The following is a 25,676-nucleotide window of genomic DNA, read 5'->3' as shown; positions in this document are numbered from 1 at the left end:
CTGTTAAATCCAAGATTATTGGGTAAAAAGTGATTCGGACACAGAGGCTGGTTAGTGGCTCTTCAGATGTTTACTTCTACTGAACTCATCCATGCTTTCTGAGTGCTGTAGCACAAGTACTCACTCCGTCTTTTTTCTGTCTTGCCAAAAAGCGGTCACTCATCCATTTATCCATATATAATACTTACTTACTGTTTTTAAATAAAGCCACAAGAAGTCCTTCTAAAAATACACATTTCCTTTGAAAAGTAAAGAAAATGCTAATTCTGATATTTATATTTCATTTTCTCAACATTTATATGCTAGATGTCTAAAATATTTTGTCATTTGAAAACTGCTTTTGTGTATTAGATTATTAAAATCCTATGTTTCCATGAATATAAATATGTTTTTGTTTTCATTATTATCCATTTTTTCATCAACAGCTGCACAGCACCAGTACAAAGAGCAGACAGGGTTCTTTGTGACTTGCAATGCCAGACCTCTGCACTAACACTGCTTTAACGTAGTTGCAGTGGGACGAAACGAAAAACTCTTTTTTTGTCCTGGAAAACAAGATTATGAAGCTTCCACACTATGAAAAGCTGACATAATCCTACATTGCATTTCAAACCTCTACAACTGCCTACAAGACTAATTTCCATATAGCAACAACATCCCCATGCAGTAGGGTAATGTGTGAAAATCTTATCTTAGTTTAACATCAAACTGCATTAAACGTAGCATACACACAAATCAGTACCGTTGTTTTCCTGAAATTAGAAACAATCAGGATTGTGTAAAAGAAAAAGAGGTGTGCACTTCTGAAACGAGAGAGGTTGCTGTTATGAACAGAAGGTCACACACCCAAAAGGCTGCCATGGAGATAGCCCTGGGAGGAGATAATTAAAATACTGGCACCTATGGGAGGCCCCACCTGTTTCAAATGCAGCAAAGTGAATTAATCACATCCACTATGAAGGGAACACTGTGCAAACTGAGGCCTTGCATTTTCTGTTTTACCTGCCAGTTTTCTCCACAACACTTTATTAATTATCACTATTGCTCACAAAACATGGAATTATATGTGTTATCTGGAATATTTACTATTTAGGATTTTTGATCCACAGATGTGGGTAAAAATAAAGAATAAGGAGCCACTGAATTTGCTAGACATTTTTATGAACTTATTGAACAGAAACATCCCTTTTTCTGGATTTTATGGAGTAACATTGGGAGTCTAGCAAGCTTCTGCTAGGTGGGTAATTAATTGGACTATTTACTATTACAGCCAAAACTGTAAGAGGCAGCTGCCTCTTACAGTTTCCTGTACTTCCTCGATGGCTTTTTTTTTTTTACTGCTACTTTATTTATGAAGCACTTTAAGAACAACAGCTGCAACAAAAGTACTGCACAGATAAAATTAATGACTTAAAACAACAAGGTCATTAAGACGTTAAAAGCAAGTCTCAGGGTGTGACAGATGAATCACACAAGGTAAATGAAGTAGCTGAACTCTAGAAATGAATCAAAACTGTAGCCATTGTTCCAGATTATTCATTTAAATATCAAAGATAGATGCATAAAATCTATAAAGAAACGTGAGATTGGAGTGAAGGTTCACCTTCCAAAAGGATAACATGTAATTCTCCCAAAGTGTAAAGTGTACAAACTCCATAAAGGCAACTTTATTTAGTGATATTAAGGCTGAAATTTATCTTATTTGAGGCAAAATACCAAAAGATTAGATCAGATGTACACTTATTCTACCGTCGGTGTGAAGTGCAACAAAACAATATTAAACATCAAAAGGTTTTGACATACAGAAACAAACTTTATTGATGTTATGACTTCTTAGGTTTGCCCTACGGTACATGAAGGCTTGTCCCACATGGATTCACACTGCAAAAAGCTGTGGCAACAACTCGTACGCTTAAGAATAATCACATACAACCGTTTTATTTTTGCATGTGAAAACTTAAGAGGGCAGCGTTGCACACACAAGGTGAATAATAACCTCCTACATTAGTCACTTCATGAAGTAATACCTTGAAAGTACCTGACAAGGACATGTAACACCTAACTACTCTAGGATGGTACGCCCTAAACGTCTTTTTACACTGAATCCCACAGGGAGTTTTAAAGGCATCAAAGGTCGCCTGTTTTTCAAACAGATGCTCCTTTGCAAGAAATGTACCATCTTCTCAGTACGAAAATTAAGGCCTCCTCTTGTGTCCTCGTGAATGGATTGAATCCATCTTGCTGTTACAACAGTTTCCAGACTATTAGATTTTTTTGTTGTTTGTTTTTTTTATTATTTTTTATGTAACTTCATCCAAAGCTGATAAGTCTCCCAGCCTCATAAAGCATGTCCGCTGCGTTCTCCACTCAGGGTTATGTAACTGTTTACTATACTGCAGCTCTGATGGAAGCCACAAACATTTCCGAGGACAGTGTTCTTGTAAGGCTTCTTATCATGTGATACCAAAAATAACACAGCTGACAGGCAATAAACACAAACAAAAAACCACACGCTGGTCACAGGGAGACAGCGTTTTTTTTTTTTTTTCTTTGTTTGATTCGCAAGGAACATTCGGATGTCTGCACATAAGGCAAATAAATAAAATAACTGCAGCTGCACGTGATAGTTATGATACAAACCATTAATTTAAAATACACCTTCAGTCTCTGAAGAATCCAAAGAGCAAGGCACAAGAACTGGGTCATTTCTTCACTGAGATCAGCTTTCTGAAAAATGTGAGCTTTCCACAAAAGTTATAATAAAGAATAAATGGCGGAACGATATTAAAGTGGTGTGTCTGCAGAACCGCAGTGCTCTGACTGAAGTAAGTTTGTCACACAAGACCTCAAATCAAGAAAAAGGGGTCAGAAGTCATTTGATCTGATTGTATCATGACTATGACTTTTTTAAAGGAAGCTGTTTTAGCAAATATATCAAAAACAGATGTGTTTTAATGACCAAAGTCAGTTTAATTTAGGACAGAAATTAAACTGACTTTAATTCAGCATATGCTGAATTATAAATCTCACTTAATTATTGAGATTGACTTGTAAAATTGTGTAACACCTGGGTTTCTTTTTATGTTTATAGCTAATTGCTTAACCAGGCCCATGTTTTACAAAGTGTTAATGAAATACATGCAACACTGTCAGAGTAGCAAATCCTTCACTCTATAAGGGAAAATATTATTGTAATAATAACATATTTAGCGTAAAGTTGGAGAGAAGGTTGTAATAAACCATTCAAAAACAGTTTCATCCCCCTTTGCTGAAAAAAACTAATTAGCAATTAACTAATTAACTAATTTAAAAAATGCACTTACGGTACGATGCCTCAGTTTTATTACACCAAGACTAAAACATGTATTTAAAGGGACTCTTTGATATTTTTAAAGTGTGGCTCACTTAAAATGTTATCAGCAGTTAATCTTACTGGCAGTAGATAGTTATCTTAGCATCTTCATTTAGTATAAATGGAGGTTAGTTGGACTTAGAGGATGAAAACAAAAAGAAGACATTAATGCTGATACAAATTTCAGAGCTTTGATCGTTTGCTGTGGATGTACAAATGAACGCCTGCAATTTAACATTGCACATGCTTTTTATGCCTCTCTTCTAATTACAATGAAAATGTGTTTCCTGGACTCCTGCAGCAATTGAATAATTTTATTCTATAGCAATTCAAGCCAAGTGGAGTACATGGGTGAGACCTTGAATGGGAAAGCAGCTCCGCCCTGAGAGTCTTATCTACTGTTTGGTTTGCATTTCATTCTCCTCGTTCTTTCTGAGTTTAAACAAGGTGAAGAAGATGATGGTGTTCCCTTACTGGCTATGAAAATGGACATGGCTCCATGTCCGCTGAGGTCTTCAACCCTGGAAGCAGTAGGCTCCCAGAGCTTTAGACGCTGGGCCAGTCCAAAAGATGTCAAGAAGAAAAACAATACACAGAATCAAAATGTTCTGTCCAGTCTAATAAAACTGAATGAGCCTGTAATTACTTTTGGTATTATACATGATACATTTTGCATCATTTAGTTTTAGCAATGTTTCGTCTTGTTTTTCCTCCACACCCCGACATCACTCACTTTCCAGCTACACAAAGAGATGGGAGTGGAGGGGGATTCCAAGTCTGTGCATGCTATTTAATTGATTTAGTCACTCCATTACTTTTATATCAGATAGCTTCTCTCAGTTACTTTACATATTCATCCATTTCCTATTCCAGTTTCCAATAAAAGTAACTGCTTGGCTTCTTTATGAAAAAAATAAATCACCCAATGCAAACATTTCAAATGTTCATTGACATATAGTCCTAACATTCCCACTTAAACATAAAACACAAGTGGAAGTAGGCTGTGGGGTTCGCCACTCTCATTAAAATCAGTAAAATTTGGGGTGTGGAAAAAATGCTTTGCTTTAGACACATAAAACACGCTTCAGTTTCTCAACAGTGAACATGGGGCGACAGATAAATCACTGTTATTTAGCAAATCCTGCCCTGGGCAACTTCCAAGAAGCCTTTATTAGGAGTCGCTACTGGCTACCTCTTGAACAAGCTGTTACCTTCGGTCTCCTGGACTGCCTCATCTAGATTTATGCCAAATGAAGATGCTCAGTGCCATGCTAGGTAGCCTAACATTAACTGCTTACAACATTTTTACTAGGACCTCATTTCAAGAATATAGCTGTTCCTATAAAGCTGCCATGTTGGGAGAGTCAGTTTGGTAATCCTGTTTTTTTTTTTGTTTTTGTTTTTTGTTTGTTTGTTTTCTAGCCCTAGGCTAGAAATCTCAAGCTAGCACAAAAGAAACCTTTTTTTGATAACCACCAAAGTCCCATTTTCAAGTTTTCTAGGTGAAACATTCTTATCAGAAAACTGTAAAACCAGGTCACTTTGCAGACGCACTGAGAGTTGTAGGTTTTGTTCTGAAAAGAGCCAACAAATAACATCCAATCAGTTACTGAACGTAGAAATTAAGACTCTGTTTTGTGTCTGAAGTTAAATAATATTTTAGTCAAAATAATTCCCAAGGCTAAATCAGGCACTATTATTTCACTGTGGCTTAATTTACTGTCAAAGACTACCTAAGTTAAACTGACTAGCTAGCCTCCAGATATGTACCTTTAACTCGTCATACAAATGTAAACATTCAAAGATATTGCACTCAAGCAGCTTACTAACATACTGAAGAATGTCTCAGTAAACAGTCCTGTACACTCATAAAGTGCTTAGATGTAAAAATATTTGAAATGCTCAATAACACTTCCCAATCTGGTGTCAGAAATTAGATTCAGTAGGAGGGTCTCGCCGCTGCGAAATGGAAGAAAGGTTGGTTTTTAGCTTGGAGGCCACTGAAGCAAAAAAGCATCCAAAACGCAGCGATTTGGTTTCAGGATTGATGCTCCAAAAATGTCAAACAACCTTCCCGTGCTCTCTCGCCTGCAAAAAGAGAAAACATGCACAAAAATTAATGACTAAATCCATTTTTTTCCCCCTAAGTTCACAATTTATGTAACTCAAATGCACCACTTCTCTATGTGAATGATGAGAGTGGGAGGTTTTTGTGCATGTCCGAGTGCATGATGAGTTGAAGAGGTATTATCTGCACTCCACCAGGCCCTCAGGGGTGGTGACTATACTGGGATCAAAGCTGCAGTGCGGATATATTGCACATCGCTCTTCATCCATCTAACTCCTCATCCATTTATACCTCCATCCTCCCATCAGCCCATTTACACATCTATTACATGATCCCCCCATCCCTCTTCCTGTCCCTGGTACTGACCTTGTCATTGCTGGTGGAGTGTGCTGGGTGTGACTCTCCTGAATCTATTCTCAGGACAGACAGAGTGGAGTCTATCAGTTCTTCTGTGATTTAAAAAAAAAAAAATAACAAGCAAATATTCACTCTTTAAATGGTGCTTTGGATTTTATGTGATACAAAAATTCAAAGTAGCACATAATTGTAGCATACATGTCAGAGAGGTGTTTATTTGTATTTAGCAACCCCTAGATACCGCTGTCTGGATCCAGCTGTCATTGCAACCACAGCTGTAAGTCTCCACCAGCTTTGCAAATCTCTTTGCTGTTTGTTTGTTTTGTTTTGGGAAAATACATGCACTCTCAGTCAGACTGGATTGAGAGTTTCTATGAACAGCAAATGTTAAATCTTGTCCCACACTGGACTTTGACTGGGCCATTCTAAGAATTGACTACAAGTAATTTGATTTGAAACCTTTCCATTGTAGCTCCAACGTATGATTAGTGTTGTCCTCTTGGAGATGTGTTGGTAGGTTTGGTATGTTCTTTCTATTTTCAGGCGGCAGCAGACTGAACAGAGTTCAGTGAGATGCTTAAAACATGGGATACTGTTTAACAAGTAGCAAATTGTTTGAGTTTACTAATTTCACACTGAATACTAACGTGAAATCTGTTTATGACTTAGGTGAATTCTGACGGCGGTTAGTTGCACAAAATTTTATGTAAAGATATCAGAGTAAATAGGGCTAAAAGCAGACTGTAATTTCTGGGGTTTGATTTGTAAAAATAAAAAAATAATTTAAAAACATTTCTCCAAAGGTTTAAGGTCTAGAACATTTATGCGTTCTGCCATCAAAGCGGTTACCTGTGTTCGTACTGCTGCTGTTGCACTTGGACACCTCTACAGGCTGGACAGGGCTCTCATGTGGAGAGGTGCTGGTTTTTTCACCAGAAGTAACGCTGGAAACTTCAGGGCTGCTGGTGTCTTTTGTAACATTTTCAGTTTTAGATGCCTGCTGCTGGGCAACAGGAGGAGAAGGAAGACCCCCTCCTTTATCCTGGGAACTACTATCATCCTGCTCTGCACTTCCACAAGCCAACGGTGGCCTCTGCACCTCACTGTGTTTTGGTGAGGAGGCTTTCAGAGAGCCTTTAGTTTCTGGAGCTGCAGAATGTAAAGAGGTCGTAGTTTGCTTAGCAGGAGCCCTCTGGATGAGTTCCTCTGAGAAACGAACTTTCTTCTCTAGTCCTCGTGGGGGTGAGGTTGCTGCTTTCCTCTGAGTAACTTTATCCTCTTTCAAGCTATCAGAATCTTCAGGTGCACTTAAGGGATCTGGCTTTGCTTTTGAGTCTTGATCTTTCAGATTCCCTTCGTTAGCATCTGTTAGAGCATCGAGTTCTTCAAGGAATTCCTCCAGTGTTGTGTCAGCAGTCTGGAAGATGAAATAAAAAGAACAAAGTGTTTATTGGCTATTTTCTTTGCAATCTGTTCTGTTTGTTTGTTCTCTGTTAAATTTAATTTCTTACCTGTGTATTCTCTCCATCGTCATTATCCTGCCATCTGAAAAACATGAATGTATTTCAGATTTTTTTTTTTAGCTGAAATGCAGAGGCTGCTTCATTACCTCAAAATATCTAAAAGCTGACATATACGGGGAAATTTCCAAGTTTGCAAACATTAATTTTTTCTTAAGTTTTGGCTCAGGGTCCAAAATACCAATCGGATCATTAGATCAGAACTGCATGTAACTTGATTCAGAACTAACATCACATTTTCAGTATGTTTACAAATGTAATCCCCGTCATATTCCAGATTTAATTTCTGATGGTCAATTGGACATCTGGCACCTTCTCTGAATTCCCTGTCCACAGATGATACAGTTTATAACAACCAGTATGCTAAAGGTTGCCAACTTAGCAAATTTGTTGTTAAATTTTACTTTTCATACTTTTTAGCTACTTTTTTTTCTCCCGAAAAGTAAATAAATCTAGGCACTTTTTATGGACTTATTAAATATTTTTGAAGAGTTATGAAACCCTTGTCACACTTCTCCACAATCAGTGAATCCTGCCACTCCCCATCACTCTCACAGGCGGCAGAGTCCTCTCACAGCTGTACCTTCACAGGTACAGGTGGAGGAAGATCAGATCTCTCTGCATCCTGCTGCTGATTAACTGAATTTGTGCACAATCACAAATCCTATCACCTATACTATAACATAGACATGTTATAGTATGTCTATGTTGATCATTTTGGATTATTAATGAAGGGTGTACTCTAGAAAAATGTTTAAAATAACAGCTTTAGTATGAGTTTCAGTAGGTTCCCACATGGACCATAGGCCAAAGACCAAATCCAGACTCACAAAATCAAAACTAATTTTTAAAAAAAATAATAATTAATGTTAAACAAATTAGTTTTTTTGTGAATGAGAGAAAAATGTAAAGGCTTTTCTTAAGCTGACAAGCACCAGAGAGAATGCTGCATTATTTTATCTTCCGAATAGTCGTAGCAAACTTTACGTCTGTTTAAAAAGATTTTAAGCCGTAATATTGACATAAAGGACAAGTTCAGCAGTTTTAAAACTGAGTCTGCTGTTGCTGGCAGCACACACATTCGTACTCTGAAATTACAAGTGGAGATTGTGTCTGTCTTTAAACCTTGATGAGGGCTTAGCTGTATAAACTTTTGTTGATTAATTGAATCATTTTCCTGGAAGAAAACACTGTTTATTCAAAGTGCTTTGTAATTTGATTCTCGACCAAACGCTCCATTTTCCATTAGTGGTGATGATGAGACTGCAGGGAGCAATCTGTACTTCCATTGCCCACTTGGAAAGAGGGAGCAGCGATCAGAAATGTGTTGCAGACTGTGTCAGTAGCACAGCTGGAACCTCTCAGGACATACCTCTGTGTCTTAATCTGTCCCTGCACTACATTTGCCTCTATGTGGAATGAAGATTAAAAAAAAAAAATGTAAGGCGTTTTATAATTTAAGATTCAAAGTATGAGGTGTGCAATGCTTCGCTTCATGCCCAGTTCCTCGTGGGTTTGAGTTTAAAAGTAAAACAAGCTCTTCCCCCAGTGCTCGTACACAGCATTTGTTTTAAAAGCTGGAGGAGACAAGCTGACTGCAGCAGATGCAAACAAGGCCTTTCGGGTTATTTAATCAGCTGCCGCAACATCTGAATCAAGTCTCATGACATTCGGCGAAATTTGTACACAAGGGCACAGTTCAGGGAAACAAAATGGCCTTCCCACATCCTATTTACGCATTTCATTAGTCATAGTTATTTCTCTCATGACAATTAACTGATGGCGCAGTTGGAGAAATCCCGATGCAGATGATATGTTTTGTTTGTCACTGACCTCCTGGCCCTCCCAGTTAATCGATCTTTGCCTTTTGCTTTGCTGCTCATCACGAGCACGTTTTTAGCTGCCTTGTCTTTGCCTCGCTTGTCGTGACCTAAAATAGAGGAGTACAGAAAAGGTAAATTTTTATTCATCATTTCTTGGCATAGACACAGGACTTTGCAGAGACATTCATATCCCTTAAAACCTTTTAATATGTCCTCACGGTACAACCATAAACCTCATTTCATTAGGATCACAAAGTGTTAACTTACTGTGAAGTGGGAACAAGACATGATGCAATGCTCTCAATCTTAATAATTCACAATAAATCTGAAAAGTTTTGTCGCCCAGAGTTAATACTTTGTCCGGCAACCTTTTGCTGCGACTGTAAGTTTTTTGTTTTTTTTTTTATAAGGGGGGTGGAGGGGGGCTACCAGCTTTGCACTGAATACTGCACCTTTTATTTTCAGAAATGAATTTTTAAGTCTTGCCAAAAGATCTTAATTAAATGTAAGTCTAGGCTAATTAAATGCATGAATAAGCTTCGATCTAAACCGTGATGTTGTAGCTCTGGCTGTATGTTCAGGGTCACTGAATCTCTGAGCAAAACTTAAATCCCTTGCTGTCTCCAACAGGTCTTCCTCCAGGTTTGGCCTATTTTTAGCTTCATCCATCTTACCATCAACTCTGGCCAATTTCCCTGTGGTTGCGGAAGAAAACTATCCCCATCGTGCACAATCTTGCCAGCTGTATATTTTTCAGATTTGATGAAAAACATGTATAATTTTCCTTCCGCTTCATGTTGATTTATTGCTAATATTTTAATAAAATACATCAAAAGTTTGTGGTTGTTGTGTGACCTCTGAAAGCGACCCAGGGGTGTGAATACTTTAGGAATGTTCTGAAGCGATGAATGGTTAAATACCTTTCGAGCCCGCCTTCGAACCTCTTCTGGCATTCCGTCCTCCTGGAACCATTAAAAACAAAAATGTGTCTTTTTATTATAGTGTTGTTATGTGAAAGCTTTTCATCCACTTATTTTTTTTACAGAAATAGTCTTAATACCTCTAGCCGAAGCTGCCCAGTCCCTATCAGGAAGAGATTTGTCTGAAAACCTAGAGGGAGAGGCATAATTTAGATGGAGTGAAAATTGTTCCATCTCAGTTCTTTGATATTTTAGTCAGTCGCAGAATTATAGGACTAAATTGTAATATTTCAGATAACCCATTAAAGATTGTATACCAAGAGTCACAACCAAACAGTTTGCAACCACTGAAAAAACGTAAACCGTCAGATAAAAAGCACATTTCCGCCTGTGTTCTTGCCCGGGGGCCTTGTTTAAGCTTTGCCAAATAAGGCAAACTATTCCGACGCTTATCGTCGGCTAAAAATAGCAGGTCCTCCCTTGTCTCTTTACATTTTGATGCTTCCTTAAACAGCACCAGTAATTTGCTCTCTGCACTACACCTCGACTTGTTTGAAAACCAACAAAACATTTCAAAATAAAGGGCTGCATTTCTGCTTCCAGTCATTTAGGCTCTGTCTGCGTGATTTCACCAAGTGATGAGACTTTTTTTGAAGCATGCACTTCAAATAGCTTTAGTAATGGATGATTTAACTGAATAATCTAATAAAGTAAAAAAGAATGCTGCCATTTGTTTTTTTTTTCCTCCCATCTGGTCTTAAAGAGCTTTTAGTCTTTTACCAAGTAGTGATTTAAAAGCAATAAAAAATTAAAAAAATGACAGCATCCTGTGTATTTCTCATGTGTGGGGTCATCTAATATCCATTTCAACAACAATGAAAAAAATCAAGTTACAGGGATATATTTTTCTTTCTTGGAGCAAATTTTAACTAAAAACCTGCTGCTGACATTAGAGGTTGCATGTTGGGATAAAACAGGAGACAGCGCCCAAAATGGACTTATTTAAGATCGTGTGAGGGCAGCCCTGTTGAAAAAGGTTATTGTCAAATAACGTTTGCCAATATTTGTGGTACACATAATTGAAAGTAGGGGCTACATTGCACAGTTGGTAGCTCTCACTATAACAAGAAGGTTCTGGGTTTGCATGTTCTCCCTGGTAGACTGATTTCCTCCCATGGCCCAAAAAACATGGCTGCTAGGTCAACTGATCTCTCTAAGCTGCTCTTACGTATAAGTGTGTGCATGAATTGATGTTTTTTAATATGACTTTTTCCTGTTGAATACATACATTCCAATTAAGGTTAGATTTTTAAACATAGCAAAAGGGAAACATTTCTGGAAGTGAAAGTGGTCTTAAAGATATGAAGAAAGCAGGATGAGTTTAATCCTGTCGATGTTGCATTTGGAGCTTTAACAAAACTCGGTCATTACGTTTGAAATAAACGTCTGTGGTCAACAGGGGAAGTAAACTTCCATTTGCTACAACAATACTGATATAATGTTCAACATTTTTCATAAAAAAAAATAGTTGTTGCCTCTATCAGCAAAGGACATCGATAAACCAAGATGTTAGAAGACCCACCGTATTTGACATGCTAAAAGGGTTCAGCAAGAAATAAACAGGTCTTACGGGCTCTTACATGTTTTCGGTTTTGTCCATGTCCCACGCACGTCTCCACTGCCCCTTTGCATTTTTGTGGCGCGCCACTCTCTCCCTGTCGATCTGCTCACGTTCCTTCTTCCACCGTAGATACTCCTCCTGCTCCTCCCTTGATGTTGGGATGTTGAGGTCTGTGCTGGGCTGCGGGCTCTCAGGCTCCTACTTGGACACAAAACACGTCAATGTATTTTAACACACAAAACAAAAAAACAAAAAGAACGCATTTTATTGAAGCAGCAACAAGAAAATGTGAAGTTGAAACAGCAAAGAATCTTAATTTATAGCATATTTATGCATTTTTCTTTCATTTGAAGGCTCCTGTGGTCTTATTCTGAACACAGAGGGACAGTCATCAAGAAATGGGAAGCATAGACTTAATAAAATCAGGTCTCCTTCCTCCAGGCGCGACTGCATGCTAAATGTAGATCAGATGGAGGCACTTTAATACATCAAAGGAGACACAGGTTGTGCGGTGAAGTTATAAGGCCTTGGAGCAAACCAGGACAATAACTGGCACTCTACAGAGAAATACATGGAAAAGTTAAGGGAAAAATCTGCATTGCAAAGAAATCTGCAACCAAAAAAAAAAAAAAACTGTGAACAAAAGAGACACGACAAGCGCTGGTAAGCATTGTCGACATTTTCCGTCCCGGTTTGTACCAATTGCAGCAGAGTAAACATGTTGTCTAGGCTCGTCCTTGTGTTTACCATTGTTTCTGCACCTCCCTTATCTGCGGCCCTCAGAGAAGCTCTGTGGCCACATGGGAGGTCATTCTCTCATGTTCAGACAGGTCGACTCCGACTGCCACCAGCCGTTAATTAAATCTAATTCTCTGTTCTGTAGGACCTCACAAGTACATTTTCAGAAACTGAGACCATGAAAGCCTGGTTTGAAGACCACGTAACAAATAGTTGCCATGTCAACAGGCTGACATCTCTACAGCTCCTCCAGAGTCTCAGAGGGCGATTTGTCATTTGAGTCATTTTGACTGCTTGGATATTTAACTATTGGCAGTGTTTGCAGTGTGGTTATACTTTTTCATTGAAAATGTAATATTTATGGGACCTTTTCCTTCCATTTCACATTTATGAGCTGCTTTGTGTTGTTCTATCACATGAAATCCTAAAAGTTAAAGAACTAAAGTGGTATGAAAATGTAACCAACCATATAGTATTCAGTCTGCCTCCCCAGCCTGTATTATCCAGCTCCTGATTTGCCAGTAGGATGCATGACAATGGGTTAGAAAACACAGGAAAAAAAAAAAGACAAAAAAGACAAAAAAAAGACAAAAAAAGACAGCAGCCTCTCAACAACGTGCACACTACCCTCAGATGAGGGTAGTGTGCAAATGTGCATTTGCATTTCTGTGTACTTGCACTCTCTCATGGCTTTTCTCAAATCTGAGAGGGTGCTGTTTTCCAAAAGGAGTGACGATAACTATTCTTGTATGAGTGTGACCTGTCATTAGTTTACCTTCTGCTGCTCTGTATCCTTGTGTTGCTCCTCAGCGTTCATCGGCCTCTGTTTAATCTCCTCCTGGCAGTGAGCAGAGACAGGAAGGTAAAAATGTAAGCGGAACAACACCAGGATGACACAGCAATTTGTTGTCAGGCAGTTTAACATTGTTGCAAAGAACCACGTCTCTGGTGCTGCCCCAGAAAGCTAAAATAAAACCCAGGTAGGTCAGTGACTCATCCTGATTAAGAGTCCCACACTGCCCTCCAGTGGTTTCAAAATGCAACAACTGACTGAATCAAGACTGAAAATACCTGCTCTGCAAAAGGGTCTTCACAGAAAAGTGCAGTTTGTAGGGAGATGGCATTAAAACCTGCCTGACCATTTGTAAAAATAATAATAATAATAATAATTGCATCCAGCTACAGAAAAATAATTTTTATATTTCTTTTTCTACAAGATTTTTTTTAGCACTAGTGGACATGGACACAGAGAAGGGGAAGACGTGCAGCAAACAGTCTGGGGCATCAACACTGAGTCATGTTGCGCCCCAAGAGTGTGTATATTTCTGAATATCTGACAAAGTAATTAGTTTATAGTTGCACTTTTTTGCATGCAAGAACTGCAAAGACATACTATTAAACTTTTCAACAGATTGGATGACCTGTGTTTTTCTTCTTCTTCTTCTGTTTCCCTGTTACCCCACATTCTCCTGTTTCTCGCCGGCTATTTCCCGGAAACCTGCCAGGGGTCCGTCTCTTTGGCAGCATAATGAGCCTTTTTAGAGTGAGAGGGCAGTTGAATGTTAATTAGATCAAATTGGGCCTTTCTCAGTGCTGGGAATGGAGAAACAATCGCGACAGAGGAGCGCAGAGCACTTAAAGCTTCCGTGGAGAAAAACGGAGACTGGAAGCAGACAGACGGTTGGTAAGAGTCCCCTCTGCCCTCCTCACCCCTTTTTGTTTCTCTCCCACTCTTCACATGCCCTCAGTCTCTTTCTTTTCTCAAAGAGGCTATGAGGCATATAATCTCAATCACCCATGAGATACTTCCATACATAATCATTAGAAAATATTTTTTAATGGTTGGGTTGAGCTGTATCAATTGGAAATGTATCATGAGTTTTTCTACTAAAATCTTTTTTTGCATACATTGAGAAAACTAAGGAAACCTGGATGAAGGATCAGTGGCCATAAATACACAATTTCCAGAAATGATCAGGATTATCCTGTTACAGTGCACTTTAATGAGGATCATCTAGATATTTCTCCATTGCCGTTTTGTAATACTGAACAAGTCACACTTCCAGCTAAGGGGCGGGTGACCTCATAAAGTTCCTCAAACAATGTGACGCCATTTTGGTTTTACACCTTCCGACCTTATTAGTAGTGTCCTAAGTGTGGTCCACGGGCCATTGGACTGACTCTTTTTGTGGCGCGACTGTATTCAGTTTTTGGAGCGATTATTCCTGAACTCTATACTTTATATTGGGTTTATTTCAGTGTTGATTATTTCTATGTACATTATGAAGGGATTTGTCTTTGCATGTAATGATGTCTCAAACAGATTTTCTTCTGATATCCCTGTCCTATGTTGTCCATTTAGCTGTAGTCAACCCTGAGCAGCTTGCTGTCCCTGCTGAAGAGAAGCATCCTGATAGTACGCTGCTGTCACCAAGCTTTCCTTTCTCTTTATTTTCAGAGCCATGTGAAGTGTTCGATTTCTTCCACTCCTGGAATTCCTGCAATTTGGCATTTGAACCAAAATTAATTTGCTGCATCCTCTAGAAAGTTTTAGGCAAAAACCAGCAGAACTTTTTATGGTATTATTTAACAGCAGCTTTCTTCTTATCTTCCTTCCAACCAGCTTCGTAGTGTGCCCTACTACTAGTTGTATTTTCCCTAAGTTGTATATCACTGCAGTTTCTCCAAAATTACCATGGATCTCTTGATCACTTTTCTGAAAGTCCAGAAACGGGATTGTAAACAATGTCCATGTGAAAGCAGGGACTGTGGAGCTGCCGGATGACTGGGGTTTTGGCTACTGCTCAAGTGCTGATTCAGCACACATGATAAATAAGGGAGACGGACTTAGTGGGCCTGGAACAAAGGCAACTAAACACTGATTTCATTCCGTGGCTTTTAGACCACATTCACTCAGAATGATCGGAGAGCAGCACTCTGCATCAGCTAACCAGAGAATCATGTACAAATTTAGAAACTCCCATTAGCTTTGCTTTTATATCCACAGACCCCCCACTTTATGTGTACAGTTGTGAGGCATCATCTGCATGCTCTGCAGCTTATTGACTTGAGCAGCTTGTTTGAGAGCCTTTAAGTGTGAGCGTGTGCTTCACACTGAGACACAGCAGCTGCTCCAAGAGTTTCTGCATACCCCGGGGGACTGAGTTCAGCGAAAGGGTGGCATTTCAAAGCCCAGCCGGTGTGCGCAGGGTAATATCTGGGTTAAGCATGGGATCACAAGCACACTGCAGCATGCAGTGTGCTTGTGATGCAGTGTACATGCTTGTGATCCCATGTAGCTGTGCTTTTATGCAGCTACATAAAAAGAAAAAAATGAAACTGAATTTACAAACACTTAATAAAAAGATACAGGAACAATCAAACTAAACCTTTCCAGTTCTAGGTCAGTTATGATTTATAAATATTTGCTAAGTGCAAGAACAATGACAGACAGAATCTCATTCTCAAACTCGGAAGCTTACATACCCTACTATCCTTTAGATTAATAAAGATAATCTTAATTAATTGGAGCTACATCTGTGGGTGTAGTTTTAAGCACCTGCTAGTGTGACACCATGGAAAGTGTGAATTACGCCACTCATTATTAGAACAGCAAAAGACCTTTCAAAGCCGTTGGCTGAAGCTGCTAAGAGTGAGACAATATTAACAGAACTTGTACTGACATGGGCTGGAACAACCACTCAGTGTGGAAGAAGCCATTACAGAAAAAAAACAAACATAAAAATCCAGATTACTATTTGGAAATGCATTCTGGAACAGAGATCTCTTTTGCATTGATTAAACTAAAATTGAAGTGTTTATGATAACCATAGTTACATTTAAAAGGAAAAGGGGCAAAGATGCAAGCCTACATGGAAACACTGAAGCAATATGTTAAGAAAGCAGCTGGAAAGGTAAAGTTTGGGCATAAATGGGTTTTAGGGACAGTAACCTTTAGCATACCACCAAATTAGTAACACATGACTTTCGGACAACAACGTAAATGTTATTAATAAACTTTTGACCCTGAAGAAAGCAAAAAGTAATCTCTCAATACAACTCTTGTTACTGTGGCATTTAGCAAAGAGAAATTATTTAAGTTATCCTAACTGACTTCAAATATGAAAAGTTTAACCTGATTTACTGTCAGGCAGCAGGAACGGAGTGTTTCGTAATGTGTGCAAACATCTGTTTTCAAAAGTCCAAAATATAAAAGGAGTTTTGTGGATCCTGTGAAATCTGCATATAAAACAATATACAGTAATGGAATTTCAAATATTCGAAAGTTACAAAGAAATATTAAACAACAATCAACAAGAGAGCATATCTGGGAGAGAAAAAAAAAACGTTCTCAGAATTCCAAACCAAAATTAGCTTCAAAGACAAGTGTTCAGTGTTTTAAAATATATTTAGACCAGAGTTTATATTAGGCAGTTGGGTTTTTACAGAGCAACAGCTCCATCAGCAGGCCCCCTCTTTCCTAATCCCACAGCAGTAAGTCACAGCCTCTGCCCACCTCCTGTCTGCTCCTCATTGTGCTCAGTCTCTAGAGGGGACGGGCGGGCAGACATGTCTGACATCTATGTAAAACACATGGGTGCAGCAGGAGATAATAAACAAAGAGGAGAAGTGCAAAAGAAGGCAGACGGAAGAGTTCAGTGTGTCTTAATCAGACCTTTGCTGCTGCTGCTGCTGATGATGATGATGATGATGATTCCCGCTTAGTCGTCTTAGACGGCTGCTTTCCTCTCCCAGCTGACTCCACTTGCCTCGTCTGTCCTTCATCCAAGGGGCCCGGTTGCTTCTCTGGCCTCTCACTCACCACCCTTTTACCCTGAGGAGACACTTCATAATGTCAGAGTATCACATCTAAGGTGCAGCATAAGAGTCAGACTTGCAAAACAAAGACCCAAATGCAAATTGTGTCCGTAAAAATTGTGTTTCTAGGAGAGCTGCACAGTGTATCACAGAATCTATATTGTCAGTGAAATATGCAACATTGCTTGGATGCAATATTTGGTAGACTTTGGGATTTCCGGTGCCATGGAGTCAGACGCTGCTTGACTCCAGTTTATCAGATGCAGATCTTTCAGTTGAAATATGGAAAAACAACATTCAAATTTTACATTTGTCTTCAGTTACTCAATCACAATTTTTAGTAATTTCTTAACCAAAAGTCTGTAACCTAGAGCTCTGAAGTCCCATGTAGCTTTTCTTTTTTATTTAAAAAAAATCATATAAAAATAAGTAATATTTTCAACTATAAAGGCAGTAAGAAATGCTACCTTTAGCGTTAGCTTTTTCCGTTTTTTAAGCAAAATCTACAACAAACTTTTATACAATTACTACAATGGAGCAAAGGATACAACAGCAAGGGAACATGATAGTTGTTGTTCGACTGACTTTGGTGATAAATTTATTTTCCTTCTTTTTCTACAACGGAAAATAACTCAACTGACCTGGCTTTACACAAAATGTTTTAAAGCCTAAAAACTAAAATATTTGTAGGTAAAATTATTTCAATTGAACCAATAAGTTCTGTTTTAAAGAAAATAAATTAGTCAAAACGCCTCTGAAAATACTGCATAATCAAACAAAGTACGAGTATTTATTTCAAAAAGTGCTTTATTTTGCATGTTTTAAATTGTGAAATATACATTTTTCACAATTTATATTTGATGACGACCTTCAAGTCTTTTAGGCTGGAAGGCTTCCTTGCTATCTTTTTTCAGAATTGATACTCCTTTTCTATTGTTTTGCTATCAGGTGATCAATGCCTCTCTCATATCATCAAACTGCATAGCTGATACCTTAAATGCATAATCATAAGTTTACAACAAGGTGAACAGTAACTAAAATAGATCTATGAACATAACCAAGGCAGAATTATTCAAAATAAATATTAGTCCAGTTTTATTTTATTGTAGAGGACAGAATCCTTTTAAGAAAGTTCTGGACTGAAGAAAGTATTGAGGTTGCATTTAATATTATTATTAGTATTAATTACAAAATAAAATAAAGTGCTTCTGTCAGTAATCATTTAGTCCAAGCTATTTCTAAATATGGAAGCTTCCATATACATGTACCAAAGCGACTTTACCTTTTTTCCAGCCATTGTGACCGTCAGCTGCTTCCTGGAGCCTCGCCCAGTCCCCTGAGTGGACCCTTCTCCCACCCTGTCAGCCCCACCCTCCTGCTGTCCTGTCCCAATTGGAGACCCACTCCCAAAAGGCTTTGTTACCACCACGCGACTCTCCTGCCCCCCAAACAAAAAAGAAACAGCTCATGAGGTTGTTGTTTTTTTTTTGTTGTTTTTTTTAACAGCATACTCTGAAGAAGAGCTATACAGGACACACACATCTGTGGACTTGCTGATTGTGATGGTGAGGTCATCGGCTTTTCCTTTTCGGCTCTGCAGCGCCATTCCCTCCTCTTCTGCCTTTCTCCTGTCCTCTTCCACCTCCTTGAAGAGAGAAAGATACAGTCATATTTAAGAGACATAAAATCTTTAAACATCGAGAGCATGAAGCATAATAACACATTCTCATTGTCCCATTTTTGATCAATACTTATTTTAGTTATTGGTGTTTAAAATGTTTACATAGTCGTAACCTGCTTTTAATTTATTGCTGAAAAATAAAGTGTTTTAATTCCACTAAAAACAGCAAATACAGTCACTGTTTTACTCATTAAGCAAAAAGCTGTCAGAAGTTGGGACACCTTACTCCTAAGTAAGTTAGTGTTATTTCTTTTGGCTGAAATGACTTCAGTGGGACTCTTGTAGTCATCCAACAACCTCCTACATCACCAGTGAAGTTTTTCATACCTCTCACTCTCAGCTGTGAGATGTTTCGGGAGTTTCTTGAATGTAAAACCTGTTTCAAGCCGCCCCACAGCATTGCGATGAGATCATAATCTGGGCTTTGACTCAAGAACTCTCCGAAGATTTATTTATGTCAAGGATAACCGATTGACATGTACCGTCTCATTTTTTGAGGAGGTTCTTAGAAATCAATAATGTCACGATTCATATTGCACAGACTACATGTTTAGGTTTTATAAAGCAGCCAATTCTTTGCAACATAATGTCTGCATCCTACCATTTTTCAACAAATTCACACACGTGTTGCAAGGAATGCGTTGACACATGTCTGTGATACTTAGAATAACAATGCAGGTCAGGACAGAAGCAGAACTTACAGAATGAAATTATTAAATATTCCTGGTACTGCATTTTTTTTTTTTTATTATTTGACTGTTTTTGTAGTAAGCTGTCTTGTACCATAGTAACAAATTCAAGGTCAACTTGATTTTGCAATAGGTGCTTTGAAATTGGGGGGTTTTCAAGCTACAGCTCTGAAACAGCGGTTCTTTTGAATTCCTTTTTGAACTAGATACATTACTCCATAAAGTTTCACTTTATGAGCACAAAATAGACGTTTTTTTAATTTTCTATCATGTAAATAAATAAAAAACAATCTTGTGAAATCTATTGAAAGGAAAAGCTGTATAAAAATAATAGTATGTATTATTTTAAAGAAAGACCAGAAATTCAGCTGGATGCTCTGACATAAAGCAGCGAGCAGCTCTTCCTCACCTTGTACCTCTTCATGAGCGCTTCGTTCTTCCTGCGGAGAGCCTCAATCTTCTTGTCCAGCTCCAGATCTCGTTCCTGATCCCTTTTGGGCATCATGTTGCTGGTGGTCTGGTTAGACGCATTGAGACATTAATCAATTGTAGGTTTCAGATTTTAACTTTAGCTCTGAGAGTCACATAAGAAAGACTATCCTTTTTTTTATATATGCCTAAGTAACTCCTCATGTTTACACATGAAAAAAAAAATCTAATTTAGAAACAGAAATAGATGGCATTGTTAAAAAAAAGAAGAAAAGAATGATTTAATGTTTTAAAAAATAGCATTTCGGAGTTCGGAGTTTTAGGAAAGAAATCATAAAGATCACATGTAAAATATGGAAAACTGAAAGGCTCAGGCTGGAAGCAGTCATGTGAAACCTTAATATTGTGTTGTTCATTAAGAGAGCGTAAAGCAAAATGATTATCAATGAGAGACATCTGTGTCTGAGCAACAGCACACAGCACAAACACAACCTCACAGCCACCACAGATGGAGCATTCATTAGGAAGCTCAGTTACACATATGCAGAGCATCCTAAACATCCCGGTGAAGTCAGCAGGGCACGCCTTGCCACAGCACATGAGGCCCAGGGCTAAAAACTCAAATGTGAACTCATGGAGCAGCAGCTTTATCTCTGCAGCAATGCCACCGATATCAACTGGACAGTTGTTGTTAAGTCGAGGCAGCCCAATTGTTGCACAGCATCAAATATCTGTGACTCAGTGATCTCACATCCTTTGGCCTCCTGTAATTTAATATTCCCTCTACAATCTGGCTTGTCCAGATTGAGGAAAATGGAGCCCAGTCGCAGGTTCCAAGTTTGACGGATCTGTCGAGTTTTGGAAAAACTGATGTGTGTGCCACAGCAGAGAAAGAAAAAACTGCAGGCATTTGAATAAACTTTGGCAATTTTTAATAGTGAGTTTGTTGTACTTTAGTTGCAAGGCAAATCATTTTAGACAAATAGCTTTCTGTCATAAGAACTTAAGCAGTTACAGTTCCTGAAACACAGAACAGTCTTACCTGTAACAAAACATCTCTAATGCTGAAGTCTTGTGTTCTCCACTGCCAGTTTTAGTTGCCCTGAGGGGTTTTGAGGAGGTGATACGCTACAGTGAGTCAGTCATCCTCCACTGTTGCACCAATGACAACACAAAAGTCAAGGTTGTTTCCATGTGATATAACGAGAACGAAGAGATGACTCACAACGAACAAGTGCACAAAGACCATGGTCTTTGGTGGTGCACCATCATTTGCATCCCGGTTGCTGCTTAACCTACAAAGTAAAGGCTTTTCCCGGAGATGATTTTTGAAGATCGGGGCTCCTACTGAACTATTAACCATAGATCTATGATGGAGTCTGAGCATGGGTAAAGTTTGGACTCACTCTGCCGAAAGAGACGACAGGCCCGGAAAGTGGTTACCTCACTGTCTGCAGTTGTCAGGGTATCCAAACACAACACACCATGAGGACATACCACCAAGAATAGGCGCAACAGAGAACCGACTGTGAAATCTCAGCGAGTCCAATGAGGGACACAGGCTTCAGCGAAACCAATGCAAGGAGGAGACTCTGTTTGGGGATGTTAAGCCACTGGGTTGGGCTGAGTGTGAACACAGTGCAACAGCACAGCTAACGTTCACACACAAAGAATACACAGAGATGGTGTTGTCGGTCGGACGGCACCCATGCTCAGGCAAGAGGGCAGCAGAGGAGGAGAAGGGGCCTGCAGGGAAAAAGCTGCCAAGGCTTTCCTCCTACCCAGCGTTCCTGCTTCCCACAGGAGCGGCAGCAGGAGAGAAAGAATGAGCCAGAGAGAGGACTGGAAAGATGCATGTAGCCAGAGCTAAATCTGCGACAGAGGCAGAGCAGGGAAGACTGGGGGTGGTGGGGAGGGGGGGGGGACCCAACACCAGAGAGAGGAGAGAAGGGAAGCAGAAAGAAGATACTCACAGGTCTTTCCATGTCAGCGGTGGGAGCCGGGCTGGGTCCGGGAGCGGGGCAGCCGAGGCAGCAGAGAGGGCTGCCTCCCGTTCACGATCATGCCTCGCTTACAATGAGCCAAGTTGGGCAGGCAGCCAAGATGTCTAACAAATGCACAGAGCTCCCCCGTTAACGGATTTTACAGCACCCACCCACTTGTCCTCCCTCTCTCTCCGACTCTCCAAATCTCCCACCCTCCCACTTCTGTGCTCTGTCGCTCCCACTCTCCCCTCTTTAAAAACACTTGCTCTTTCCCCTCCTCACTTACCTCAAAGCATGCTGCTTACATCCTGCGACTCTGCCCACACAGATGCACTTCAGGCATGAATTTTCTTTTAGCATACAGTCTTCTCCTGGCTGATTATGTGTGTGTGTTTTTAGAGGTCAGTTCTGTAACATATATTTAGAAAAATGTCCTGTTGGTTCACTGACAGCAAAATAACTTTCGAATCTAACAGAAAAGGAAAAATTATGTCATGGTGACAGTTCTTAAAGACAATACCAATCCGGAGATCGTAACATTGTTACTGTTTGGTGTCAAACACCTAAAGGAAAATCTTTTAGCTTTATGATTTCGGCATTTATTTGTCCCATTGTTATGCTAAATTTGTTCATCATTGTGTTTTTATTGAATGAAAATAAATAGCTACAATGGTTTGGTATTTTTCCACTATTTTTCTGATTTGATGTTCATTTGTGGTCTCACTGGGAATCATTCCTCACGGTATTCACAGCCAGACATGCTATTATCCAAACCGAGACGTTGTAAATGAGATGCATGTGCTGCCCGTTCTCTGTTCGCATGCGGTTTCAGCAGCTGTGTCTCCTTTAAGAGCCTGACTGCATGTTTCAGACACTGAAAATGCTTCCCAAAGACATGGGATCCACAGAAAAATAATACCTTACTAGTGTTCGTGCTTGGAGTTGTAGTTAAACCTTCCATTCTGTAAAAAAAATAAAAAGTAAAAAATTTAAATGTTTATCACAAAAACAAACAGACATGGCTCTAAATCAGCATGTAATTGACATATTAATAGCATTGCTAACATTTTAGCATACCAATATCAGACTTATTCAAAGGTTTATGTAGAATATTTCTTAAAACATAAGCTGTAATCTTCTAGCATGTTAAGGCCTAAAGATCAATGAAGAAAAAATAGGTGTAATTCACTGCTTTTAGTCAAGATTTTGACTATCAAGGTATTTCTCAGACAAAATGAGTGCATGTACACATGTATGAGAGTATAAGCACAAGTGTTTCTAAGAGAGTATATGTGCATGTTGTAACTGGAGAGATTTAATGTTCTTTCCAAAAAAAAAACTTTGTTTTTAAAGTAGAAATATGTGCCTAAAGGACCTCAAACAAACTTAACGCTCATGATGCATTTGTCTTTTTTGTCTCCATAGTGATAGGATGCAGACATTATGAATGATTTCTCATGGATATTAGATAATTTCCCCTCTTTTTAAAGGTTATTTTTGTGCCAAAGAAATGTCCTTCTTTGGCACAAAAGAAAATCTAATTATCTAATGGAAAACATTTTCCATTGCAGCAGTCACAGTTTGCTTTTATGCCATTAATATCTTGTTTCATTTATTAAAATTTTTTGTAGTCATTCCATTACATTGGGGTCCAATAATTTCTCAGACTTTTCACTTTTCTAGCATTTCTTTATATCTTCCTTTTTCCTCCAGCCACTACTAAATCTATGTAAATGCATAAAGAGATGGGTCAGCTTCCCATAACATTTTGTACAAAAACGTTTATTTCTTCCGCCAGAATAAATAAAAACTGATGAGACAGTGGTATAAAAATACCGCCAAGGAAATAATAAGAGTTGCAGAGAAGCGCAGTAGTCAGTGGTTAGCGGTGTTGCCTTGCAGCAAACAGCAAGAAAGTGCAAGGTTCGAAAATATGCATTATAACAGGTATTCTAATTTTCTGTGCATGCATGGATTATCTCTGGATACTCTGGCTTCCAGTGCTTGTCACTTGCATAGAAATTTTACTTTAATCATTTTATATCTCTTCCCAGCCTTTTGTAAAAAAAAAAAAAATGCCGATGGTTGTTCACGTAAATTATCTTTTACAGTATCGACAAAGAGCAACAATAAACGCATAATATGCAGACCTGCTTGTAGAGGAGAGCCACAGGATACAAATGACTTGGTCAAAAGCAGTATGTAAATAAGACAAAATATCTGCTCACCTCAGTGTTTTCACCGCCAAACAGCTTACGTCATTGTTCAACTATAATGCTGTATAATGGCCACAAGATGGCGCCAGATCATTTCCCATCAACTAACCTGAAAAATATAAACAAAAACGTATTGGGAATTATTTGGAACAATATTTGCTGTATTCTGAACTTAACTATGAAAAAGCTTCTTAATAAAAAAAAAACTTTGCTAACCAAAGACCAAAGAAAATGTTTCTAAGGAGAGAACAGAAATTTCTTTCTATTTTCTTTTTTTATAGCAACGAGTAAGCCACATAAGACATGTCTTTCACGTTTTTAAAATGAAATCTAAATATTTTTAATTAATTTTGTTAGGATTTAATGTGTTGGAAGCAGTGCAAAGGCTTCTTAGCCTTTTGCTAGCCAAATTTGAAGGGGAAATGTGCAGAGCTTAATTTGAGACAATCCCTAATCCTGTTCAAGCTAACAAAGGGTTTGTGGGTATGGTGGAGATCCATCCTCCTGCAGACAGATTAAGTTTACCACCAAGCCAGAGCTTCAGTGACATAGTTTAAATTAAAACATATTGTCCCTCTCAAACTCCATACCTAAATCCAATTGACAATCTTTGAACTTCGCTCAGAAATTGATGTTCAAAGACACTTTCCATCCAGTCTGATTGGATTTGAGATATTTTGTGACAAAAAAGAGGGGAATATTTCAATCTTTAAGTGTATGGGAAAAAAGCAGCATCTGTACTTGCAGAAAAATGTAGATCAACAAGGTATCTTCAGAGAGAAACTTTGCAATGGCACATTACACTTCTCATGTTTTTTTTTCCTATCATTTCCCAATTGTACAATTCTAAAACAAATTAAACAAAGCATGGCAAACTATTCAACAGGTTCAAGAGATTGTGAATACTTTTACAGGATCCTAAGCAAAGAAATATAACATTTGCTGCTTTGGTAAGACAAAATTCTAACAGAATAAAGAGAATAGATAGTATGGCATTTCCCTTGCAAGTTGAGTTAATAGAAAAATTCCTTACAGATGATTCAGAGTCACCTGATTCTGATGGGAACACAAACATTTCAACCACTGTTGGAAGGGGAGTTACCTGCAACTTTGAAACTGAAATGAAAGCTGATTTTAGATTAAGTAAAACTGAATTAAACATGATCTCCACTCTTCTATGCTGCCTCTGACTGCTACTGCTCAATACTAATATCATAAAGGAAAAACAACTTTATAATTTTGAAAGACACTAAATCTATGCATTTATATTTTTCAGTTTTAATCATTGAACATATGCTAAGTATGTTCTTTTAAAGAAATAAGTAGTTTCTTCACAATTCTTGTAAAACAAACACCTAGCAGTTGCTGAGGCTGAGAAAATGACTGAATTAAAAAGTTTTTTAAAAATGCATGTTTTCATATGTTTAAGTCATGCATGGTCTAAATTGTAGGTTTTATT

General features: G+C 38.5%; 1 protein-coding gene and 1 long non-coding RNA gene across 6 annotated transcripts; one reads left to right on the top strand and one right to left on the bottom strand.

Moving 5' to 3' along the window:
- Positions 1-1,724: 1,724 nt before the first annotated feature.
- Positions 1,725-4,400, top strand: LOC107835907 (uncharacterized). Its single transcript, XR_001661752.1, has 2 exons — positions 1,725-4,050; positions 4,117-4,400. It is a non-coding gene; the product is annotated as an uncharacterized LOC107835907 (long non-coding RNA).
- ccdc9b (coiled-coil domain containing 9B) lies at positions 3,822-24,273 on the bottom strand. Of its 5 annotated transcripts, none has more exons than XM_016670065.1 (16): positions 24,230-24,273; positions 22,926-22,963; positions 21,990-22,409; positions 19,997-20,104; positions 18,758-18,862; positions 18,500-18,655; positions 17,075-17,233; positions 13,175-13,237; positions 11,681-11,859; positions 10,181-10,230; positions 10,041-10,082; positions 9,131-9,227; positions 7,289-7,322; positions 6,627-7,194; positions 5,787-5,869; positions 3,822-5,440 (listed from the first exon to the last, which is right to left on the bottom strand). In XM_016670065.1, the coding sequence occupies exons 3-16, from the start codon at positions 21,999-22,001 to the stop codon at positions 5,414-5,416; spliced, it is 1,683 nt and encodes a 560-aa protein (XP_016525551.1). In that variant the 5' UTR covers positions 22,002-22,409; positions 22,926-22,963; positions 24,230-24,273; the 3' UTR covers positions 3,822-5,413. The 5 variants fall into 5 exon arrangements, with proteins under 5 accessions (XP_016525551.1, XP_007549240.1, XP_016525550.1 ...); XM_007549178.2 differs by having other exon boundaries at positions 21,990-22,123; positions 22,288-22,963; positions 24,230-24,253; XM_016670064.1 differs by having other exon boundaries at positions 22,921-22,963; positions 24,230-24,248.
- Positions 24,274-25,676: the final 1,403 nt, after the last annotated feature.

This window comes from Poecilia formosa, unplaced genomic scaffold, assembly GCF_000485575.1.
Source record: "Poecilia formosa unplaced genomic scaffold, Poecilia_formosa-5.1.2 Scaffold30, whole genome shotgun sequence".
Taxonomy (NCBI): domain Eukaryota; kingdom Metazoa; phylum Chordata; class Actinopteri; order Cyprinodontiformes; family Poeciliidae; genus Poecilia; species Poecilia formosa.
Note: the sequence above shows the minus strand (reverse complement) of the source record. Positions and strands in the feature narration are given on the sequence as shown.

What these genes read in the sequence shown, in the direction of transcription:
- ccdc9b (XM_016670065.1), bottom strand. An exon ending in TTCGAAGGCGGGCTCGAAAG is followed by an intron (nt 9,228 to 10,040) that starts GTATTTAACCAT and finishes CCTCTATTTTAG; the next exon opens with GTCACGACAAGCGAGGCAAA. An exon ending in ACGATGGAGAGAATACACAG is followed by an intron (nt 7,195 to 7,288) that starts GTAAGAAATTAA and finishes TTCATCTTCCAG; the next exon opens with ACTGCTGACACAACACTGGA.